Source organism: Alexandromys fortis, unplaced genomic scaffold, assembly GCF_014885135.2.
Source record: "Alexandromys fortis isolate MF-2015 unplaced genomic scaffold, M_Fortis_MF-2015_v1.1 scaffold_15, whole genome shotgun sequence".
Taxonomy (NCBI): domain Eukaryota; kingdom Metazoa; phylum Chordata; class Mammalia; order Rodentia; family Cricetidae; genus Alexandromys; species Alexandromys fortis.
In genome coordinates, this window is record NW_026067911.1 from 6,745,784 (window position 1) to 6,766,401 (window position 20,618).

The 20,618-nt window shown below is 41.9% G+C and overlaps 1 protein-coding gene across 4 annotated transcripts in view; it reads left to right on the plus strand.

Annotated features, from left to right (window-relative positions):
- The window catches only part of Afg2a (AFG2 AAA ATPase homolog A), a 155,106-nt gene extending 136,291 nt beyond the window's left edge, over window positions 1–18,815 (plus strand). For 3 of the 4 annotated variants that reach the window (XM_050138278.1, XM_050138279.1, XM_050138281.1), the window contains one exon: window positions 18,467–18,815. In XM_050138278.1, coding sequence (XP_049994235.1) covers window positions 18,467–18,643 — 177 coding nt within the window. In that variant the 3' untranslated portion in view covers window positions 18,644–18,815. The remainder of the gene's footprint in view (window positions 1–18,466) is intronic. The other variant, XM_050138280.1, reaches the window with a different exon arrangement.
- Window positions 18,816–20,618: the final 1,803 nt, after the last annotated feature.

Here is a 20,618-nt window from a genome sequence, read left to right on the forward strand (position 1 = left end):
GCTGAAGTTATTTTAGTTTTTGCCAAATCCCTCTTTTTAAATTAATTTTGTTTTATTATTTTGTGTGTTTGGGTGTTTTGCCTTTCTGTATGTCTGTGCATCACATGCCTACCTATGTTCATAGCTGTGGTACATAAGTGTGTGATCATCTGGAAGTTAGAAGATACACCTGCATTTACCATGTACATGTCAAGTCGATGTGGTTGTACCACACTGGTTCTAATAACCCCTAAGCAAGACCATTCTGAGCTTCCTCTGTCACTTCCTAAGCCTATTGTTGCTGCTCCAGAACTTCTGAGCTCAGACTAAGCTGACCTGAGACAACCCTGAGCCTCATTAGCATGGCTTCTGCAGCAGACCGTCTGCAGCCATGGAGAGCCCCAGAAGACTGACTAACTCTAGTAGCCATGCTAGGAGAAAGGCCAGGTCAGTGCCGTGTGTGTGTGTGTGTGTGTGTGTGTGTGTGTGTGTGTGTGTGTGTACAGTATATGTGTGTGTGTACAGTATATGTGTGTGTGTGTGTGTGTATGTATATGAAACTCCTTGGAGAAATGTAGAGACAAACTGCCTAGAGCTGGCAGGCACAAAGCCTTGGAAAACTGTTGAGAAAAAGGAAAGTGGGCAGGTGTGGATGATACTTGAAATTATCTTTTGTAAAATTTTGAATGAACCGTGAATAAAAAATAGATTCAGGTTGGGAAGGCTTCTGTGACAACACCCACCCTCACCTCTAAAAAGTAACATTCTAGACAGGAAGCCACCAAAGAGAACACTAAAACATGTGATGGAGCCGGGCGGTGGTGGCGGACGCCTTTAATCCGAGCACTCGGGAAGCAGAGGCAGGTGGATCTCTGTGAGTTCGAGGCCAGACTGGTCTACAAGAGCTAGTTCCAGGACAGGAACCAAAAGCTGCGAAGAAACCCTGTCTCGAAAAATCCAAAAAAAAAAAAAAAAAAAAATAGTGTGATGGAGATGCTGAAGAGTAGCTCTCCACAGTTGATGGCTGCTGGCAGAGGTGTGGGAGGAGAAGGATTCTGTTTAAGGGGCAGGCCACTAAGAACTTGATCATGCTCCAGCAAGCAGAACAAAGTGAACTTTTTTTTTCTTTTTTACATCTTTTGGAGAGGTCACAAGGAGAGCAGACATGGAAGAACTGTGAAGGGATTGTGATGGGATACATGATGTGAAACTCCCAGAAAATAAATAAAAATGTTATGAGGGGGTGAAGGTTGCAGGGTGGTGGTGGCACACACCTTTAATCCCAGCACTTGGGAGGCAGATCTCTTGAGTTCTCTGCCATCCTGGTCTACAGAGCTAGTTCCAGTACAACCAGTGTTCCCGGAAAAGCCCTGTCTTGAGGAGGGGGCGTCATATAGGCATATTCATGTTCAGTGAAAGGGAACATTTAACTAGGTTTGGCTCTTTGTCCTGTTTAATTGTCTTGACACTTGGCATATAAATAAGTCTTAAGAGAAAAGGGAAACAAAGGACCGGAAACAGCCTTTTACAGGGGACTGGATTGAATAAGCTGCAGCTGTGAAGGGAATGAGACACAGTTCTACATAGAATGTGAAGTGGGCTCTTGGGTACGTTGTTATCTGAAGAGGCAGGGCAGAGGAACATGTAAGATAATGTGCTAACATTTGCCTAAGGAGTTAGGAATAGGAAAGCTTCCCTTTACAGACAATGGCCAAAAACTAGGCATGAAGGGATTTTTGGTAACGTCAGCTGTTGAGATGAGGACCTTTTGGTGCCAAAGCTGTGGTCTGTAGAACACAGGAAGTATGCATGGCTGTATTTGCCACCACAAAGGGGGAAGAAAGTACAGAGAGCAGTGGGTGAGGACCAGTTGTAGTGCATGCATCTACAGTCCTCCCTGTTTCTGGGATTGAGACAAAAGGCTCACTTGAGGCCAGCCTGTGAGACCTCTTCCCCATGAAGAAAAACAGTTGAGAGAATCCCTGGTGGCATTCTGGGCCCTTCTTGCAGTTGGCACTCTGAAGCTTGCCACCCCCATACTTAGTTTATAGTAGACCCAGTCTGTCCTAAAAATTCCTTCTTTAATTTAGGTTACATTTCTGTCCTTGGCAGTTAAATCCTAGTACACCACAGATATAACAACTAATTGCATATATTTGGAGAAATAAAGAAGTTGAAGCAGAAACTAGAGTAGCTGTCCGAAGGGCGTGCGCAGGTGCAGTATGAGGTCACACCTGAGAACCTTTTGAGCACAACTTTCCTGTTTCTATTTGCAGTGCAGTTAAAGACTTAAGGATTTGGATTTCTTTTAAAATAAAATAAATCACAAGTATTGGTTTAAAAAGGATTTTAAAATTCATAATTCTGGGCTGGAGAGATGGCTCAGAGGTTAAGAGCATTGCCTGCTCTTCCAAAGGTCCTGAGTTCAATTCCCAGCAACCACATGATGGCTCACAACCATCTGTAATGGGGTCTGGTGCCCTCTGCTGGCCTGCAGGCATACACACAGACAGAATATTGTATACATAATAAATAAATAAATGTTTAAAAAATTCATAATTCTGAGGTTAATAACCCTGAATTTAACATAACTTACATGGGAAGATTAAAGTATAGGAGAGGTCAAAATCTACAAATACTATCAAAATGAGAAGTTGTCAGAAAGATGTTTAGAATGTTTTGTTTCAGCAACTAAAATGTTTTATGGCAGGCTTCTTTTGTTAAAGGTACAACTGTGTTGCGTTGCTACCAGAAAGGTGTGAGCTTGGCAGTCTGGTTCATTCAAATGATTGGCAAATTCCAGAACTTGGCAACTGCTTGCAGTCTCACAGTATAGTTAAATTATACCACATCTTCAGAGCATTCTGGTCCCCTGGTGAATGTGTATGTGCTAAATGAATATGGATATTCTTACTTCAGAGAGACCAGAATTGATGGAAAATGAGCAGGGCAGACTGATGAAGAAATGGAGAATCTCTGCTTGCTTTCACATTCTTTGTCTTTATAAAACATGTTGAATACACTGGAGATCATTAGTTTCAATCATATCATGATCCCCGTGTCCAGTGAGTTTATATTTCTATGGAAAAGATAGTTAAGAACATTTACTGATCTCTTGCCAGTGATCCTCTTTTTTCTTTTCCTTTTTCTTCTCTTTTTCTGTGGTCAGAAGTCTGAGTAATATTTACCTAGCTAAAATGCTATAACATGCATGGGTACAGGCATAAAATTTACTCAAATTCACTTAATTTTGTATGTTTAGATTTTTAGAATTAAACAGTATTCCTAAAATTCACCCTCAACCCATCAGAGACAACAGCTGCTGCATTCCCATTAACCTAGTCCATCTTTATATTAGTTGTGTGGGATGTTCCTTTACCTGCTTGTATGCTCAGCAAGCATCCTTAGGCTTCCTCACCATTAGACCTTAGAGCAAACATTTTCATTAGTATTTTTGAAAAGTTTGAGTAGTCAGTCAGGAAAGACCTGTTATGTTAGTTTGCTGTCCATTTTGTACTCAGTGGCCAAAAGAGAAAAGTGTGTTTTGGTTAAGGCTTTTCTCCACCTGCAGATCATTCAAAATCCACTTTGGGCAAAACAGGACAATACTGGAAATGTCCCTGAAGTTTGTTATGCTCTTTGAAATTATGTCAGTAACTATCATTTTTATTGTTAAAAGCAGGAAGTGTATTTCACTGTTAGGCTCTAACTCAGTGAAATTGGAGACTTCCTTTTTCCTTTTGAGTAGACATTTAGAAAATAGAGTTTAAAGTTTACAAGAGTTCTTAACGGTTTTCAGATGAGACTCTGGGTTACTAAATGTGTATCTTGTTACCAAATCTGCAAAACAGGCATGTGTGTGCCTTCCCCCTCTATTACACATGGTTATCTCTAATTACACATTGTTAATGCCTGCCACTTGTAAATTCTAATCTTACCTTGGCCATTGATTTGGTTTTACAAGTCCCTTATATATAATTTGTAATCTTAGTGTCTACTGTCCTAGCATTTTTTTATTTGAATAAAGATAGGATATAAATCTTTCCAGCAAAGATCCAAATAAATGCACTAATTTCTATGTATGAACAATTGTAGAAATTTTCTGGACACAGAAAGTAGAAGCTAGGAAAGGAAAAACTGCTCAACTAACTCTTTTACTCTGTATTCTCCAACCTCAATAATTACAGGCATGTGGATTCTGGCCCAGTCGGGTAGAGAGGTCTTGTGAGTCAAGGCAGCATGGATAGTGCAAGCTCAGGATGCTTGCCATTAATCCAGAAAAGAATTTCAAGACAAGCCAGTATGAAGTAGAGTTATTTTATATTAAAATAAAATTTAAAGGACCGGGAGATGATGTAGCCTGCAAAGTGCTGGCCAGGTAAGAATGAGGTCCTGTATTCGGATCTCTGGCAGCCGTGTAGAAGTCTAGCACAACAGCACATATTTGCAATCCAGAGTTATGGGAACGAAGTATGCAGTTTTCTGGAGCTTACCGACAAACCAGCTTTGCCAAATTGATGCACTCAAATTCCAGAAGAACTTGTCCTCAAAGAAAATTTATACATGTTGAGGAGTTGCTGAGTTGGCTTGGTGGTTCTTCCTAGAGACCCAGGGTCAATTCTCAGCTTCCACATGGTGGCTCACAACCATCTGTAACTCCAGTTCCAAAGAATCTGATGCCCTCTTCTGGCCTTTATGAGTATTGCATGTATGTGGTACACAGCCATACATGCAGGCAAAACAGCCTTTCACATAAAATACAACTTTAAAAACTTAATGTTGAATTGTAGACAGATTTTTCTTAGGCCTGCCAGCTCATAAAAAATGACATGGAGACCTATTAATTATGAAAGTTCATCCAATAGCTTATGCTTGTCCCACTAACTCCTATGAATTTAACCCATTTTGATTCATCTACATTTTGTCTCAATGACTTTTTATCTCTCTTCCATCTTGCACCTCTTGTTTCTTGTCCATGTTCTCTGGTGTCTCTCCCTGCACCTAGATTCTTCTCCCCTCCTTCTCTCTGCACAGAAGTCTTGCTTAACCGCTTCCTACCTAGCTATTAGCCATTCAGCTCTTTTTTTTTTTAACCAATCAGAAGGCACCTGGGCAAAGACACATCTTCACAGTGTACAGAAAGGTTATTATGCAACACTGAATAGCAGTGGAAAAGGACACCTGGTGTCAACCTCAGCCTTCATGGGTACATGCTTCTGCACACACCCACGTGAACACATACATACATCATTCATTCATACACAAGAAGAAGTTCCAACACAAATTTTAAGCTCAGGGATTAAGAGAAAGAGAGGCACTCTGAAAGAAAATCAGACACACTCCAGAGCATAGGTGTTGGTTTCTCAAAGATGAGTCTCAACTCACTGTCTTTAAAATAATCATATATTGGATTTTGACTGATTTTTTTTGGTTGATTGGTTTTGAAATTGATATCTTCAAAGGGTTGCTGAGGAAATAAATAAGATCACAAAGTGATCCCTGTGATGTACCTGACAGGATTACAGGTGACAAAGCAAAAATCTAGATCATGAGGAAGGAAACACGGGGTTCTTCACTGTAAGCCAAATTCACAATCTTGTTGGAGATTTCCAAGAATTTCTGTGAGAAGAGTAAGGCCACACTTGAAGGTCGTGTAGGCTGTAAGTATGGTTCACTGATATCTTAAATGAAGTGGCTAGTATATGAAAGCAGTATTTTATCTCAGTGCCAGTAACCTTGACAGCAAGTATTATTCTCTTTTCTCAGCTGGAGAGAGGCTCCTTTTCCTTACTGTGTCCCTATAATTTCTGACTTTCTGGTGACTCAGTGAAATTTAAGGAGGTTTGAAATGTGGTTATTATAAAACAGTGTGGTAGTTCTTAACCTCTTTTAGGTCATGAGACCTTTTTATTCTGTTATGAGAACTTTGAACCCACTGGAGTCTAGACAAGTAGCAATGTTTATTGCTAGTAGGTGTTTTCCCAGGCTTCAGCTATATGCTAAGGCCCATCTAGATAGCCATGGACCCTAGAAGACTTTAATATGTGGTCAACAGTAGTACACAAAACTGGTGAGATACCACTTGAAATACTGATAAATATATTTAAGAAAGATGACTATTTATTTGAATTTTAAGCTTCATGGTGTCAGTGTCTATACAAATGTAAAACATTATAAACATTACCAGTCAGAGGAAACACACCTCAAAGTCCAAAGCAAAGGTATATGGAATGTGTCCTGGATATTTGAGGATATCTTAGCTAATGAAAACTATGTACCTTCTCATAAATGAGATGTATTTCTATGCTGCGAGGACATCCTTCCTTTCAGAAGACTCCACTATCAGTTAGAGTGACACATGTGAAGTAAGTATGAGCTAGTGACATTGTCTCCTCCCTCTGGTAGGTGATGAATACATTTACTCTTCCCAGGACCGATCTCTAGCTCCCCTTTAGCTGACTCTTTCTCTCTCTCTCTCTCTCTCTCTCTCTCTCTCTCTCTCTCTCATACTCCTGCACCTCAGATGATGTCANTATATATATGTATATATATGTATACATATATACATACATACTCGTCTTTCTGCTTAACACAAATAGCCATAAATACCATACCATACTAAAAATGATTTCAGGATAGGGCAACATATCTCTCTAATCTCTAACCTCAATACTGATGCTGAGGTGGAAAGATCACCATGAAATTGAGGCTAGCTTAGGCCATGGAGCAAGCTGTCTTGTGTAAGCAGAGACTGCTCTTTGGTTTCCCAGCGGCCCAGACCCGAATAATGGTACAAAAACTGTATTAATTACAATACTGTTTGGTGGGTGGCTTAGGCATATTTCTAGCTAACTCTTACATCTTAAATTAACCCATTGCTATTAATCTGTGTATTACCTCAAGGCTGTGGCCTACCACTAAGATTCTCCGACATCTGTCTCCTTCAGCAGCTACATCATGTGTTCTTGACTCTGCCTACTCTCTCTATAGATCTCTGTTCAGATTTTCCACCTGACTTTACTCTGCTAAGCCATTGGCCAAAACCACTTTATTCATCAACCAATAAAAGCAACACATATACAAAAGTACACCCTACATCATCTTCCCTTTTTTGTCTAATTACAAAGGAAGGCTTTAATTTTACCATAGTAAAATTACATATACAAAACCATTAAGAATTAAGCAAGGGGGCTGGAGAGATGGCTCAGTGGTTAAGAGTGTTGCCTGCTCTTCCAAAGGTCCTGAGTTCAATTCCCAGCAAGCACATGGTGGCTCACACCCATCTGTAAAGGAGGTCTGGTGCCCTCTTCTGGCCTGTAGGCATACACACAACAGAATATTGTATACATAATAAATAAATAAATATTTAAAAAAATAATTAAGCAAGAATTATAGTTAAAATATTAAACTATTTATATTTGTCAAATTAAGAAAAAATTTCACCTATCCTATCTCTAATACAGTTTAAAGTTTTATATCTAATTTACCTTTTATCATCACTAAGAAAATCTATATGTCTTCAACTCCACCAAATTCCCCAGAAGGATACAACAGGAAGTACATTGTAAGCAACTTCCAAAACTCTAGAATTGACAGAGACATCTCGCTGCCCGGACAGTCACTCAAAGTTCTTCTGTAACGTTGGAGCATCCATATGCAGTGTATAGTATCTGGCAGACTTTTTCATGAAGCAGAAAATTTGAAAGACTGTTTTGCCTGTATTGTCAGTTTGTCAGTCACTTTCTTCTGTGTCCTGCAGAATGTTCACTGCCCCTACTAGCCATGCTCACCACCCCAGCTCCAGGGTCGCATTGGGTCTGTGTTGCCATTAAGCAGCTTTTGATCCACTGCTCATAAACCCCAGGACCTCATGAAAGATCCAGAGTTGGTGCTGCCAGCATAAACCAGGAAGCTGTCTTTTAAAGAGGCCATACAGGTTTTGCTGCTAATGCTGAGTCAGGAAGCCTTCTTTGAAAGGAGCCATGCCTCTGCTCACCTCCAGCAAACAGAGCCTGTCTGAAAAAAAATGCAGGTACCAAGATGCTCCAATTGACTCCTGTTTTTTGTGGGTCCAGAAGCACTATTTTTAAGGGTTTTCTTTTTCTTTTTCTTTTTTTTTTGGTCTTATACATGTCAGATGGTGAGCGCTATGTTGTAAGCAAAGACTGCTTTTTGGTTTCCTGGCCACCCAGACCCAAATAATCACACAGAAACTATATTAATTGCAACATTGTTTGGTGTTTGGCTTAGGTGTATTTCTAGCTAGCCCTTACATCTTAAATTAACCCATCTCTCTTAATCTGTGTACCATGAGTCTATGGCCTACCATTAAGGTTCTGGCATCTGTCTCTTTCAGGAACTACATGGCATCTCCTTGACTCTGCCTACTCTATATGTATCTCTCTTTGGATTTCCCACCTAGCTTTACTCTGCTAGGCCATTGGCCAAAACAACTTTATTCATCAACCAATAAAAGTCATACTATACAGAAGTACATCTCACATCCGTCTTGAGTGAGTGTAATGAGTGGTGTCCAGTCAGCTGCTGATCATCAGGCCAGCACACAGGAAAGAGAATGACTGGCAATAAAGATGAAAACATAGCACACATTAAAACTACCTCAACAGCAGCCGCTTCCATCCACGGTTCCAGAATACTGGCATAGAGGATCAGACCCTCCAGATTTATTAGGGAGTCCTGGAGCTACATAAAGAGTACCTGTCTCAGAAACAACAAAAACTCTGGTGCCTGCTTTAGGACTCTCCCAGCAAGCAAGGTCTCATAAATGACACGGCATCATAGCTTGTTCATTGTGCCCAGGATGATGATGCTCTTTTACTCTAGGTAAGGAATTATCTTGAGGACAAAAAGGCAAAAGCTAGCTCATGTGTATCTTCAGAGATGATAAACAGCAGGAGGTCTAATGTTCTAACCTAGTGTGTCTTGGGAGTAAAACGGCTGAGCCTGCAAGGCCTTCACAGAACTTGTAGAGAATAGCCATTTAGCATAGGTAACTCTAAATCTTGACAATTGTGGTAGTGGAAACAGTTCAAGCAGCAGGCAATTAGTTAGAATCTGAAACCAGAGTTATTTGTGGGTCATGAAACACCTGCCGCTGAGGCACTAGTACTACACTGAAGGAAGACTAGAGAGAAGCCCTGTGCACCTTGCTTTAACATGAGCTTTGGGTTTTACTGATGTGTTCCCTGGATCCTGCTGCCTTGTAGGCAGTCAGATTCTTTGAGACCAGAGAACGGAGCTTCTGCCAGCTAGTCCATCTTAACATTGCACTGGAGTGCTTCCTGCCTTGTTCATTTCCATGATAGTTTTCTTTGCAAAACCAAAGATAGCCCTCTTTTATCTTGTTATGATGGTTCCATTGAAAGTAGAAACACTTGAAATTCCATAGGAACAAATAATATTCCGGCTCTTTGCAGCCCAGAACTTCTGCAGGATACTTGATCTGTGTGTAAATTTTTTTGTGTGTGTTTTCTTTTGTCTTGAGCCCAGGCAGGCCTAAGACTCACTGTGTAGACCAGGCTAGCCTAAGACTAAGTCTGCATCAACCTTCTCAAGTGCCCAGATGATGTGTAAATTTGGAAAAAAAAAAAAAAAGCCATTGCAGGCATTTCCTTGTGAAAATGAAAGGTTTTGCTCCAAAAGCAATGTTATTTAACCATGTCAGAGTAGCTTTTAATCAGCAAAGTTAAACCACCAAATGTTTTCCCCATCTCTGTCATTGGGTGTGAATGTGTCTTATAGACATTTTTGCTTTTTTTTTTAACGGAGTGCTATGCATGGCATTCTAAAGTATATGACTTTAAGCCCAGATGTAGTAACTGTGGTGAAGATTGTTTGCAAGAGAATTCAGCATAAGACCATACTTAGGTATTATTACTCTAAACTTCAGTTCTTGCCTCACCACTTAGAGGTTTTTCTAGTGAAGAAACATTTTAAAGGATAGGTGCTGTGAGCGACCCTTAATTAATTAGTTCCCTCTGCAAGGCAGCGTGGCTCCCTCAGCTGCTGGCGGCAGTGCTGGGCTTGCCTCCCTGAATCTGTGAAAGCCCCACTTCAACTGCCCCTACTCCCGCCGAGCCTGCTGCGCTGCCCCAGACCCACCTTTCAAGCTGGCCTTTCAGCGTCAGTTCAGCAGTTCAGTGGCCCGCCCCCTCCCTGCACAGGAGCATAATCTCCCAGGTAGCCTCCTTGAAGCACCTCCAGAGCATGCTGTTCAGGAACAGCAAGACACCACTCTCACTGGGTTCCTAATCCCTCCAGCACACTGGGGAAGGAGGTCTCAGGACTGTGAAAGTGAAAAGAAAAGAGAAGGGGGCGGGTGAGCCAGGACAGCACAATGTCCGCGCCGGTGCTCCAGCGGCAGCGCCACAATCGGCGCCAGCTGCAGCCCAATTAAGCTCAACAGGTCACAGGTGTTCCAGACAGAAGACGCTTTTAACAAAACCACTTTCTGAGAATACAAGAATTTTTAAGCACTATGGCCCGTTTCTTTTGGTGGATTTTTTTAAAAGCTCTTTACTACACTTGAAATACAAAGAAGCTGAGATTAGGCCTCGCTAGATGGTGTGCTTTCTTCCTGCCAAACAGCAGGAGTAGTACAGACAGCTTCTGGGCCATTGTGAGCTCATTGTGCAGCTGCAAGGGATGGAAGGGTCTGTCTTGAGTGCAGTCGGAAGCCTGAGGGGGCAGCTCAACAGCTCCAGCACGGAGCAGCAGTATGTCTGTACCTTTGCACTCTGAAGTCACTATCACGCCGGTATGCTGGAAGTTGAACTGCCATGTATGTTCTGTATGTCCTGAGGAGTGCTGTTAAGAAGGGCATGAGTTCAGAGTAGCTTTTAATCAACAAAGTTAAACCACCAAATGTTTTCCCCATCTCTGTCATTGGGTGTGAATGTGTCTTATAGACATTTTTGCTTTTTTTTAACGGAGTGCTATGCATGGCATTCTAAAGTATATGACTTTAAGCCCAGATGTAGTAACTGTGGTGAAGATTGTTTGCAAGAGAATTCAGCATAAGACCATACTTAGGTATTATTACTCTAAACTTCAGTTCTTGCCTCACCACTTAGAGGTTTTTTCAGTGAAATACTTTTCCAACGGAGAAGGATGGTGGTTGAGATGTAACTCAAATGGTACAGTGCTTGCCCAGCATGAAGGAGGCCCAGGGTTTGGCCTCCAGCACAACAGGGCATGATGGAGTTTGCCTGTGATCCCAGCACTGGAGAAGTGGAGGCAAGAGAATCAACATTATTCTCAGCTCCTGCAAGTTCAGAGCCAGCTATGATACATAAGACCCTGGTGGGTGGAGATGTTTTGATATACTAAAAATGTGTAGCTTGGTGATAAGAGCACATGAAACACAGGCACTTCATTCGCCATCAAAATTTTAAAAGGGAACTGGAGAGATGGCCCAGTGGTTAGCAGCACTTGTTTGGTTTCCAGCTCCCGCAGAGATAACAGAACTCCAGTTCCAGGGGATTCAACTCCCCTTTCTGACCAGGCACCAGGCACACCTAGTACATATATATACATTCAGGCAAAACACTCTTGGGCACAAAATAAACCTTCAAAAAAAAAAAAAGTAGCCGGGCATGGTAGCACACGCCTTTAATTAATCCTAGGACTGGAGAGGCAAGGCAGTCGGATCTCTGAGTTCTAGGACAGCCAGGTTGTAGTTGGGGGGGGGGGGGACTTTTCCCGTCTAAAGTCACCTTGTTCTTTTCTGCCCATTGAGCCTGATTCTATTATCTCCAGATCTGCCTCTGTTCTCTGTCCAGGCTAAGGTCTGCAGGGTGGCTCACTTATTGATTGTGTCACTTGGTGTTTAAGGCAGAAAGCAGATTCCCCACCCCCACACCACCCCGCCACATTCCCATACATTCAACCTACTTGTGTGCGTGTTTTCCTGTGCTTGTCTGGTAGCAGAAAGCAGGTTCACCCAGGCCATGCCTGGAAATGGAAACAACTGCTTAAGTTACTGTTTCTGATGCTAAATGCACCAGAAAAGAAGCCAGTTCCCCAGTTCCACTTGTGAAGCTGAAACAAGCAATAAAAGAGAGGGCTCTAGTACACAGGGGATAAAGGCCAGCAAACTGCCAAGCATGGTCAACTTGTTTCTATTGACTACTTTTTATTAGACAGTGGTGACCTTGACTTACTTATCACGTTTTTAAAAACTTTTACTGTCTGCTCAAAAGCTGTGTTGGTTTTAGTTTTTGCTGTTGTCCTGCTTCTAACTTGCTATGCCAAGACATCTGTTCAAACCCTACTGCTCTGATAGATTGGGGAAAGAACCAGAGTTTATATATAAGAGATTTCATTTTTTTTCTCCCACAGTGAAGTGCAACATTATTTATTCTTTATGGCATTCAGAATTCCACACAATTGCCTCTTCTGCCCTTTTGCATCTAGTAGTGAAGTGATTACATTTCCCAAGGCTCACTGGTCAACCACCTTCTCATCTTGGGGCACTGCTTCGCCATGCAGCCTGCTACAGCTGTATTACTGTGTGTTGTTAAGGGTACTGCTACTGCAGAGTGCACACAGAAAATGAAATTTGTACTCGCTTGAGCCTCTCCACTGCTGACTACTTTCCTCTCTGTTAGGTGAACCTGGTATTTGTAGATGTTTTTAATAACAGAGTTTTCCTCCTAGGTGTCCATCTCAAATTCACTCTTTCACATGGTGTTTTTGTTTGTCTTGAGTTCTTGTTACGCCAGCAGATATATTTTAATTGCTAAATGAATGGAAAGAAATTTTGTGATATATAGACATCAAATAAAGTATGGTAGCTGCCGAAGTAAACACATCTTAGTCTGGATCTGACAGAAAGAGCTTAGCACAGTCCCATAGTTTTTGTCTCATTTTCTTATTCCCACAAACACATTTTCAACCTCACAGCAAGGCACCTATGAAAGTTTAGGCATTGATTGTTTAGTCAAAAGAGACTATTACACACTCATTTTGTAGCCTATTGTACCCCACCCACCCACACCATTCTGACAGTTTGCTGATAACTCCTTTAAAATATGTAGCCTGCACTATCGGGGGTAAGGTCAGGATGCTGAAGAAATTAAGCCTGGCTTCTAAAATCCTCTTTGCTAGAGCAGTTAGAAAACTTTCTGAGCAGTCTAATCTAATATTCATGACTGTGAGTCAAAGTCATCCATTTATCTACACATCTTTTCAGCAGAGTTCTTCTGTGGCCTCATGGAAAAAGGGAAAAATTGAAATGAATCCCAGTGACTAAAACAGTCCTGGACATTGTCTGGTTTGGGGCATGATGGGTAATGTTTGTGTGCTTTGTCAGGTGGTCAGTCCAGATCTCACACACAAGCTCGTCTCATTGAATTTTCTTTTTATGGACTTTATTATATAAACTACCATACAATCGTAGTTAGACTGAAAGCCTTTCCTTGTTATTTCTGATTCCCAGAGAGACATGTAGGCAACTTTATCTAGAAAATGTGCTCACCCTCCCAATGCTTACTGCAGGAAAAAGGCCAAGGACAGGTTCCTTGTTACAGGATTCCTTCCCCAGGGGAATACCCATCTGCATATTTGCTTTTAGCAAACTTCCATTTAAGCCCTCCAGACTAATATATATTACTGTACTTTTTTGCAAAAACATCCCTATCCCTGTGTGACAAATCTTAATAACCTAAAGAAATACCCTCAGAGTACACTTGTGTTCTCAACAGAGATGCAGAAGTGACTGAAGCCATAGTAGCACTCCAGACCAAAACACAGCGTGGTAAGAAACAGTGTTTGTTGTTGATTCCTCTTTGTTTCGGAAACTTAAAAGTATTATTGGCAAGAGTATATACAATACACGTAAAGGCTCTACAGATCCTGACCACAGTGCCATAGCTGAACATGTAGAACTGATGATAGTTACAAACATGCTTAGTACGAAGCATGAGTAAGGGGGAGCTATGGCTCTTGTCTTGTCCTCTCCTTAGCTCCTCAGCAGGTCCGTTGCCCTTACATCTGCCCTCAGCCCCTTTCCTTTGGTCTCTATTCTGAAATACAAGAGAACAGAGTTTGAAAGGATATAAAATGGAAAAGAACTGCACTGTTGGCTTTGAGCAAGTTTTCTGGTATAGCCATGCTGAAGATCATCAGCTTGTTGCTAAGCCTGACAACCTGAGGTCAATCCCCAGGGCACTGCACACAAGAACTGACTTCTACCCTTTGTTCTCTGACCTCCACGCTTGTGCTGTAGCATGCACACACCACCTCCAGAAATAATAATCAAATATAATAAAAAGTTTTTTCCAAAGGAAACAGAAAAGGCCAGTAATAAAACAACGTATTGGTGATCTGCTAAAATTAGGAGGGGAGAAGAGTTCTGTGGGACCTGTGTTGGATTAACTGGCTAATTGGGTGCCTGTGGAACCCCAAACCAGGCATGTGGATTTGTTCCTCCAAGACAGAACTTTCTCACTTGAGTCTTCATGTAGTAGATGGATCTAACCAGCTCTGAGGACCCTTCTATAGGGTATTAGGCCTGCCCATGCAGGTGGAGATCTAGTGGTTTGCATTCCAGTGCTGCTGTCTTAGAGATTAGGCTCCAGTGTGTGAATCTTGGTGTCATAGTCAAAGTTCTGTTGTTGTGGAAAGACACCATGGCCATAGCAACTCTCCTTATTAGGGAAAATATTAATTGGATCTGGCTTACAGTTTAGAGCTTTAGTCCATTATCAACAATGGCAGAAAGTGTGGCTGCATGCAGGCAGCAGACATGGTGCTGGAGAGGTAGCCTAGAGTTCTATACCTGGATCCTCAGGCAACAGGAAGAGAGCTACACTAGGCTTGGTTTGAGCATTTGAACGCCTCCCCCTCCCCTGTGTCATACTTTTCCCAACAAGGCCATACCTCCTGAATACCACTCCCTGTGGGCCTGTAGTGTCCACCACACTTGGGGACAAAACACTAAGATTAGAGCAGATTGAGCAGCTGTCATTGCTGAACTGCAAAGTCCGTCAGCTTCCCTTCCTCTACCTGTTCCTGGGTAGAACAGAATGTGTTTTATGTTGGCTTAAATTCTTTGATCATGGAGTACTGACCATTGATATCACCCATGTTGGCTTGGTCCATGGAGCTGAGTTGCTTTTTTTTTTTTTTTGAGAAATATGCTATCTTGGAAGTCTTGCCAGGGTGGTCTCTAGAACAGAAGAGGAAACCCCTGGTCGTGAAGTATATCCGTTTCCAGACCCACCCTTTATTTAGGTTAGAAGAAAAGAGCTGGTAATCACAACACTTCTTTGGATTCCTACTGGAGATCTTCTGTGCGGAACAAGTGAAAAGAAAGAGGACCTTAGTGTCAGCAGGTTGGGTTAAGGGCTTCAGGGGACTGGTATCAGCAGTTTTGCTGCTATTGGTGACTTCAAAAGCTCCTTTCAAAATTATCCTAATTATCCTTTTTTTGGTTTCTGAAGCGATAGCACACATGGAAGTCAGAGGACAAATTTTAAAAGTCAGTTCTCTCCTTCCACCATGGGCTCTAGAAATTAAACTCAGCCTTGTGCAGAGACCTTTACCATTGAGAGACCTCTCCAACTATCTTTGCTCACTTTTGTTTCATCTAATCGTGTGTGTGTGTGTGTGTGTGTGTGTGTGTGTGTGTGTGTGTGTGTGTGTAAGTATAAGTGTAAATTCTGTTCTTCATGCTTTGGTTTACAAGATGACAATGTCTTCTTTCCACACAAAATACCATGATTTTTCCTTCCTGACAGTCAACCTGTGTTTATCCCCTGCTGGTGTGTGGGGACAGGAAGACAGAGACAGTTCCTTACACCCTGAATCTTGTAGTTGACCTTCTGTAGTTGCTGCCTGGAGCAGCTAGCCCCTTGGTACTGACTGAAAAGTGGAAGCCTAGCTAAGGAATCCATACTGTCCTATTGTTGGTTGTATATTGCTTAAGTAAATGTGGTAGGAAAGCAAAAGATTAGGTTTTTTTTTTTTTTTACAGAAAGGATTATGTAATTGCTTCTTCCAAGCATTCCCTATCATGATAAAGAAACAAGGTAAAAGTTGTCGAAGTGAGTGCTAAACTTACCAGTAGGAAATAGAGTAGCAGCTCCTTCCAGAGGTGTCTAGTTGGTACATTGTGGTAATATTTTATCTAGAGATGAACTGAGAACCATGAGTTGAGTTACCTGAACACCTCATAAAGCTTGCAGTTTACTCCTCTGTGTTGGGGCTCTGTGGCAGCATGGGGCCATGAGGCCCGGTCTTCAGCTCCTGTCTCACGTTGTCTTCCTTCCAAGGTTCTACAGAACATCCCTTCTAATCCAGATATTTCCCAGTGGAGTCTTTCAAAGGTCTATCCCCACAACATAAATGAAATTTTATTAAATGAAATTTAATAAATCAAGGCCACTCTCAGATAATGATACATAGTAAGAACCTCAAGTTATAAGCATTTGCATTTCAGCAGCCAGGGTAGTCATTTCTTTCTGTCCCAGTTTAATCATTGCATGCATGCTAACAAGAAGCCTGGTAGATCAGACCATTGATTCCCTTGCCCCAGTGTGCCATGGTGCTATCCATCTACCTTCTGACCATGAGAACCCAGAACTTACAGGTTCCAGGCATCCTTTTTAGCGTCTCTTGTCTTACCACATTCCCCTCCCCAACACCACATCACATATGTTTCCTGTGGTTCAGTACATGCTTCAGTCGGGTGCAAAACCTGAGTATCAGTAACAGCAAATGAAGGAGTAAAGAAATGTCTGTCTAGCACTTACGGGAGATAGTCAGAATAATTATGTGCTGGGCTCTGTGTTTTCTGGTATAAGACTCAGGTGAGATAAGGAAAATGTTATGGACCCAAGGCCTAGCACTTTGCTCTCCCTTATCAAAGAGCCACACTCTGAAGATATTCCCTGCACTGTGAAGTATGCGGAAGGGATACTCCAGCACCCAGCATTCCCTGCTTCTCCAGTGACACTTCAAACCTTGTCAAGATGAAAGACATGCTTCTTAGCTGAGGTCCCTCACCTCCTTTTGTGGAGGCTCAAATTTCCACTGAGATCACCAGGGAGCGTTTGCTGTGTTTTCTGCCTTAGCAATTTGGTGGCCACTCTATTTTCAGAAAAGCATTGACATCATGTCAATGCAGTTAGCTTATGTGCTCATTAATGAAGCCCAGAACTAATAGTTACATTATTGGAATTTGACAAAGCCACTCAACTCAATCAATCCCTGCCTTGTGTGTGTGTTTGAAAACTGTCTAAACATGCTGCTAAGTCCCCTAGAAAACTATTCAACCGCTTTGGCACCATTAGCCCAGCTAACCAGAGGAACCATTTGCAGTAAATGGGCAGACTATGTGGTTGGTATTGCTCACTGTTTTCCCAATTGCCCTGAAAATTGAAATCCTCTTCTCATCCAGTAAGCTTGTTCACCACATCAATACAGTTTGAAATGACAGTGGCCTGGGCCAGCTTCTGCTCTCTGAAATCCAGAGAACTGTTCTTTTCTAGCATTTCCCTCTCACATGCTCACCTTCCCTCCCTGAGGAAACAGTCCACTCCTCTGATATTACCAGGAGTCAAGAGCTCATGAAAGAGATGTGAGAAAGGAATGCTGCCTATTCTGATCATACAGCAAAGCAGCGTATAAACTTTGTGCCTGACAAGAGTGCTGATTAGCAGGCCCACTGTGCATCATGGTACCTCTACTAAGGGTTCTCTCCAGCTCACAGGCGATCCTGTGTTGGGAGTGGGGATAGAAGTAGGGTGGCACATCCGATCCACACAGTCAACGGGAGATGCTGGTCATCCATCTTTGTGCTGGTTCTGGTCTGCTCTGGAAATAACACTCTGATATGATTGCTTTTTCTATTTTTATGCTTAAAGAGGGTTTGCCTAACATGTAAGGCCCTGGGTCCATTTTTTGCACCATCAAAAACCAAGCCTTAAGTTGAGTAACTCCCACAGGGATATGCTCATAATGCAGAAGTCATACCACGTGTCAGAAGCTATACCCAATATGAAGTCTCATCAGCATGGCTGCCTGAATGTGACCTCAACAAGGACAACCTTATAGACATGCTAATATGGAAAGCCCACAAGACCTTAACCATACACAGCAACTAAACAATGCTGAGAGCACCCAATTGGTCATCCAGTTCCTAATGGTCGACCATGAAAACATACATACAAATAAGACTATACAGACGGAGCAAGTTGTATGTACGTATTTAGAATCGCACCCCTATTCCCATCACACACACAAATAACAAAGAAAAGAGGGCGTGAACTTGAAAGATGGGGGGAGGGTACATGATAGGTTTTAAAGAGACAAGAAAGGGTAGGGGGAAAGGTGTAATTATAGTATAATATCAAATGTAAAAGATTTTTTTAAATGTCACACCACAAATAAATATGTTGAAAACAATTTGTTGACAAAGGAGTGCTTAACTGCTTTCTCCCTCATTTTACTTGTTCAATTTCAGATCATAGCCGTCTGTAAGGAGGCCGCTCTCCTAGCCCTGGAAGAAGACATTAAAGCTGACCGCATTATGAAGAAGCATTTCACTCAAGCCTTGAGCATTGTGACACCTAGAATCCCAGAGTCACTGATGCGCTTTTATGAAGATTACCAAGAAAAGAGTGGGCTACACACCATCTAAGAAATACATACTTACATGCGTATATTTTGTAGAGAAAAGTTTGCAAATTTTGTCTTGAGTGTTTACAGTTTCTTAATAGGTAAATGTTTGAAATATCCTCATTGGAGTTGAAGAGCCTCCCCTAAATGTTTTTGAATCATTCAAGTACAATAAACATATCTCTGGGCATGAATTCAGACCATCTTGATTTTCAACAGTATACATTCACCCCTGCGTTATTTCTGTACTCCAGAATTAGCCAGGTCATTGCTTTAAAGATAGGATTTTATGATGCCTAGGTTGACCTCCAACTCTGTGTATAGCCGGGGGTGACCTTAAACTCCCGAGTCTGCTGCCTCTGCTTCCCAAGTGCTGGGATTACAAATGTTTTCACTGTGCTGTTTATGCAGTGCTGGACATTGTACCCAGCGCATGCTAGGCAAGTCTACCAGCCAAGCCACATCTCCTCTCCCAAATCTGCACTCTAAAAAGCCAGCCAGGTTTAGTAAATGTGTAGTTTTCACTGCTGGTGACACCTGCATTTATGGCCAGGAAGCATGAAATTATCACCTACAAAAAAAAAAAGGCTTAGAAAAGTTAAAGTGTGGGCCAGTTTGAGCCCAGAACAGGACCCTCAGCTTTTGCTACAATATTGTAAGGAAATCAAACAGGGCTATTGAGATGGCCTAGCAGGTAAAGGCATTTGCCACCAACCCTGACAACCTGAGGTTGCTGTCTGGTGGACAGAGAGAACCTATCAAGCTGACCTTTGACCTTCATATGTGCGCCATGGCATGCATGAACACACAAATAAATGTAGTTTAAAAACTAACACATTTTACCTATAACTCTGTTGTATTCTAAATATGTATGTTGATGCCTCTAGGTATATATCCTCTAGATTCCTTGACACTTTAATACTGCATAAACCCTCTTGCAAAAAATGGTGGGGCAGTAGTGGTGTGGTGTTAGTGCAAAGAAAGGAGTTGGAAGGTAAGCGTTTGAACAGATTTTAGAGCCAGGCAGTGGTGGTATTGAGATTTAAGATTTCAGAGCACCAGTTGTTGAAGATAAAGGAAGCTCTGAATGGTAAAGTTCTGAGTGACTATATCATTGACATAGACACAGCCATGATAAAGATTCCTAAGCCCTTATCCCCATAGTCAGTTGGCAAAGCATTCATATGGGCCATGCTCGAGATGAGTGGCTAAACTTCCTGGGGCTTCCAGTGTAAACAAGTGACTGCAGCTTCCTTCTCCCTGGTGTTTACAGCCTGAGCCTGCTCGCCTATTAGGTACCTCCTACCAAGACTAGCCAGCCCCTTCACGTGTGCTCTGCAGAATAAACAGTGGATTCTGGGTTGCTAGCAGTAGTAAGTGTCCTCCATCAGCATGCACACCCCCACCTGGCCGCAGCTTTCCTGCACGTGTCTGGGTGTCTGTCTTTTCTCCATTCCCCCTCACCCCTAGTCAAGGTTCCAGGAACCCACCCCAAACGATAGTCTTAGTTGACTTGTGTCCGTTTTATACCAATAAAAAGTGTTACAAAGCACTCAAAAGACCAGGCCAGCTTTGAAAGGTTTCATTTCTGATCCCACAGGCTCATGTTGATGGACAAGTGATGCATGATCCTACTATTTGTATTTGTTGTGGTGGAATGCATACATAGTACATACAGGTCATGGCCTATTTAACACAAAAGTGACCAGCTTCTTGGCTTCATATGGATTACTTTTTTGCATCTGGTCAGAAGTTTGTCCTTGTACTTTTTTTTTTTTTTTTTGGCATTTCAAGAATATTTGATATTGATGTCAGTAAGTGTTCCAAAAGGTTTAAATAATTTGGATCTTTTTCTGGCTAACACTGAAATTTAAAAAACAGCCTCCACTTTTTATCTTCGTGTCTGATAGCTCACCCTGATCTTTCTTTAAAATCCTTCAGTTTTTATCTCTGATATGTGAAATAGTTTTCAGAGAAATGTATAGTTTGTTTTTGCT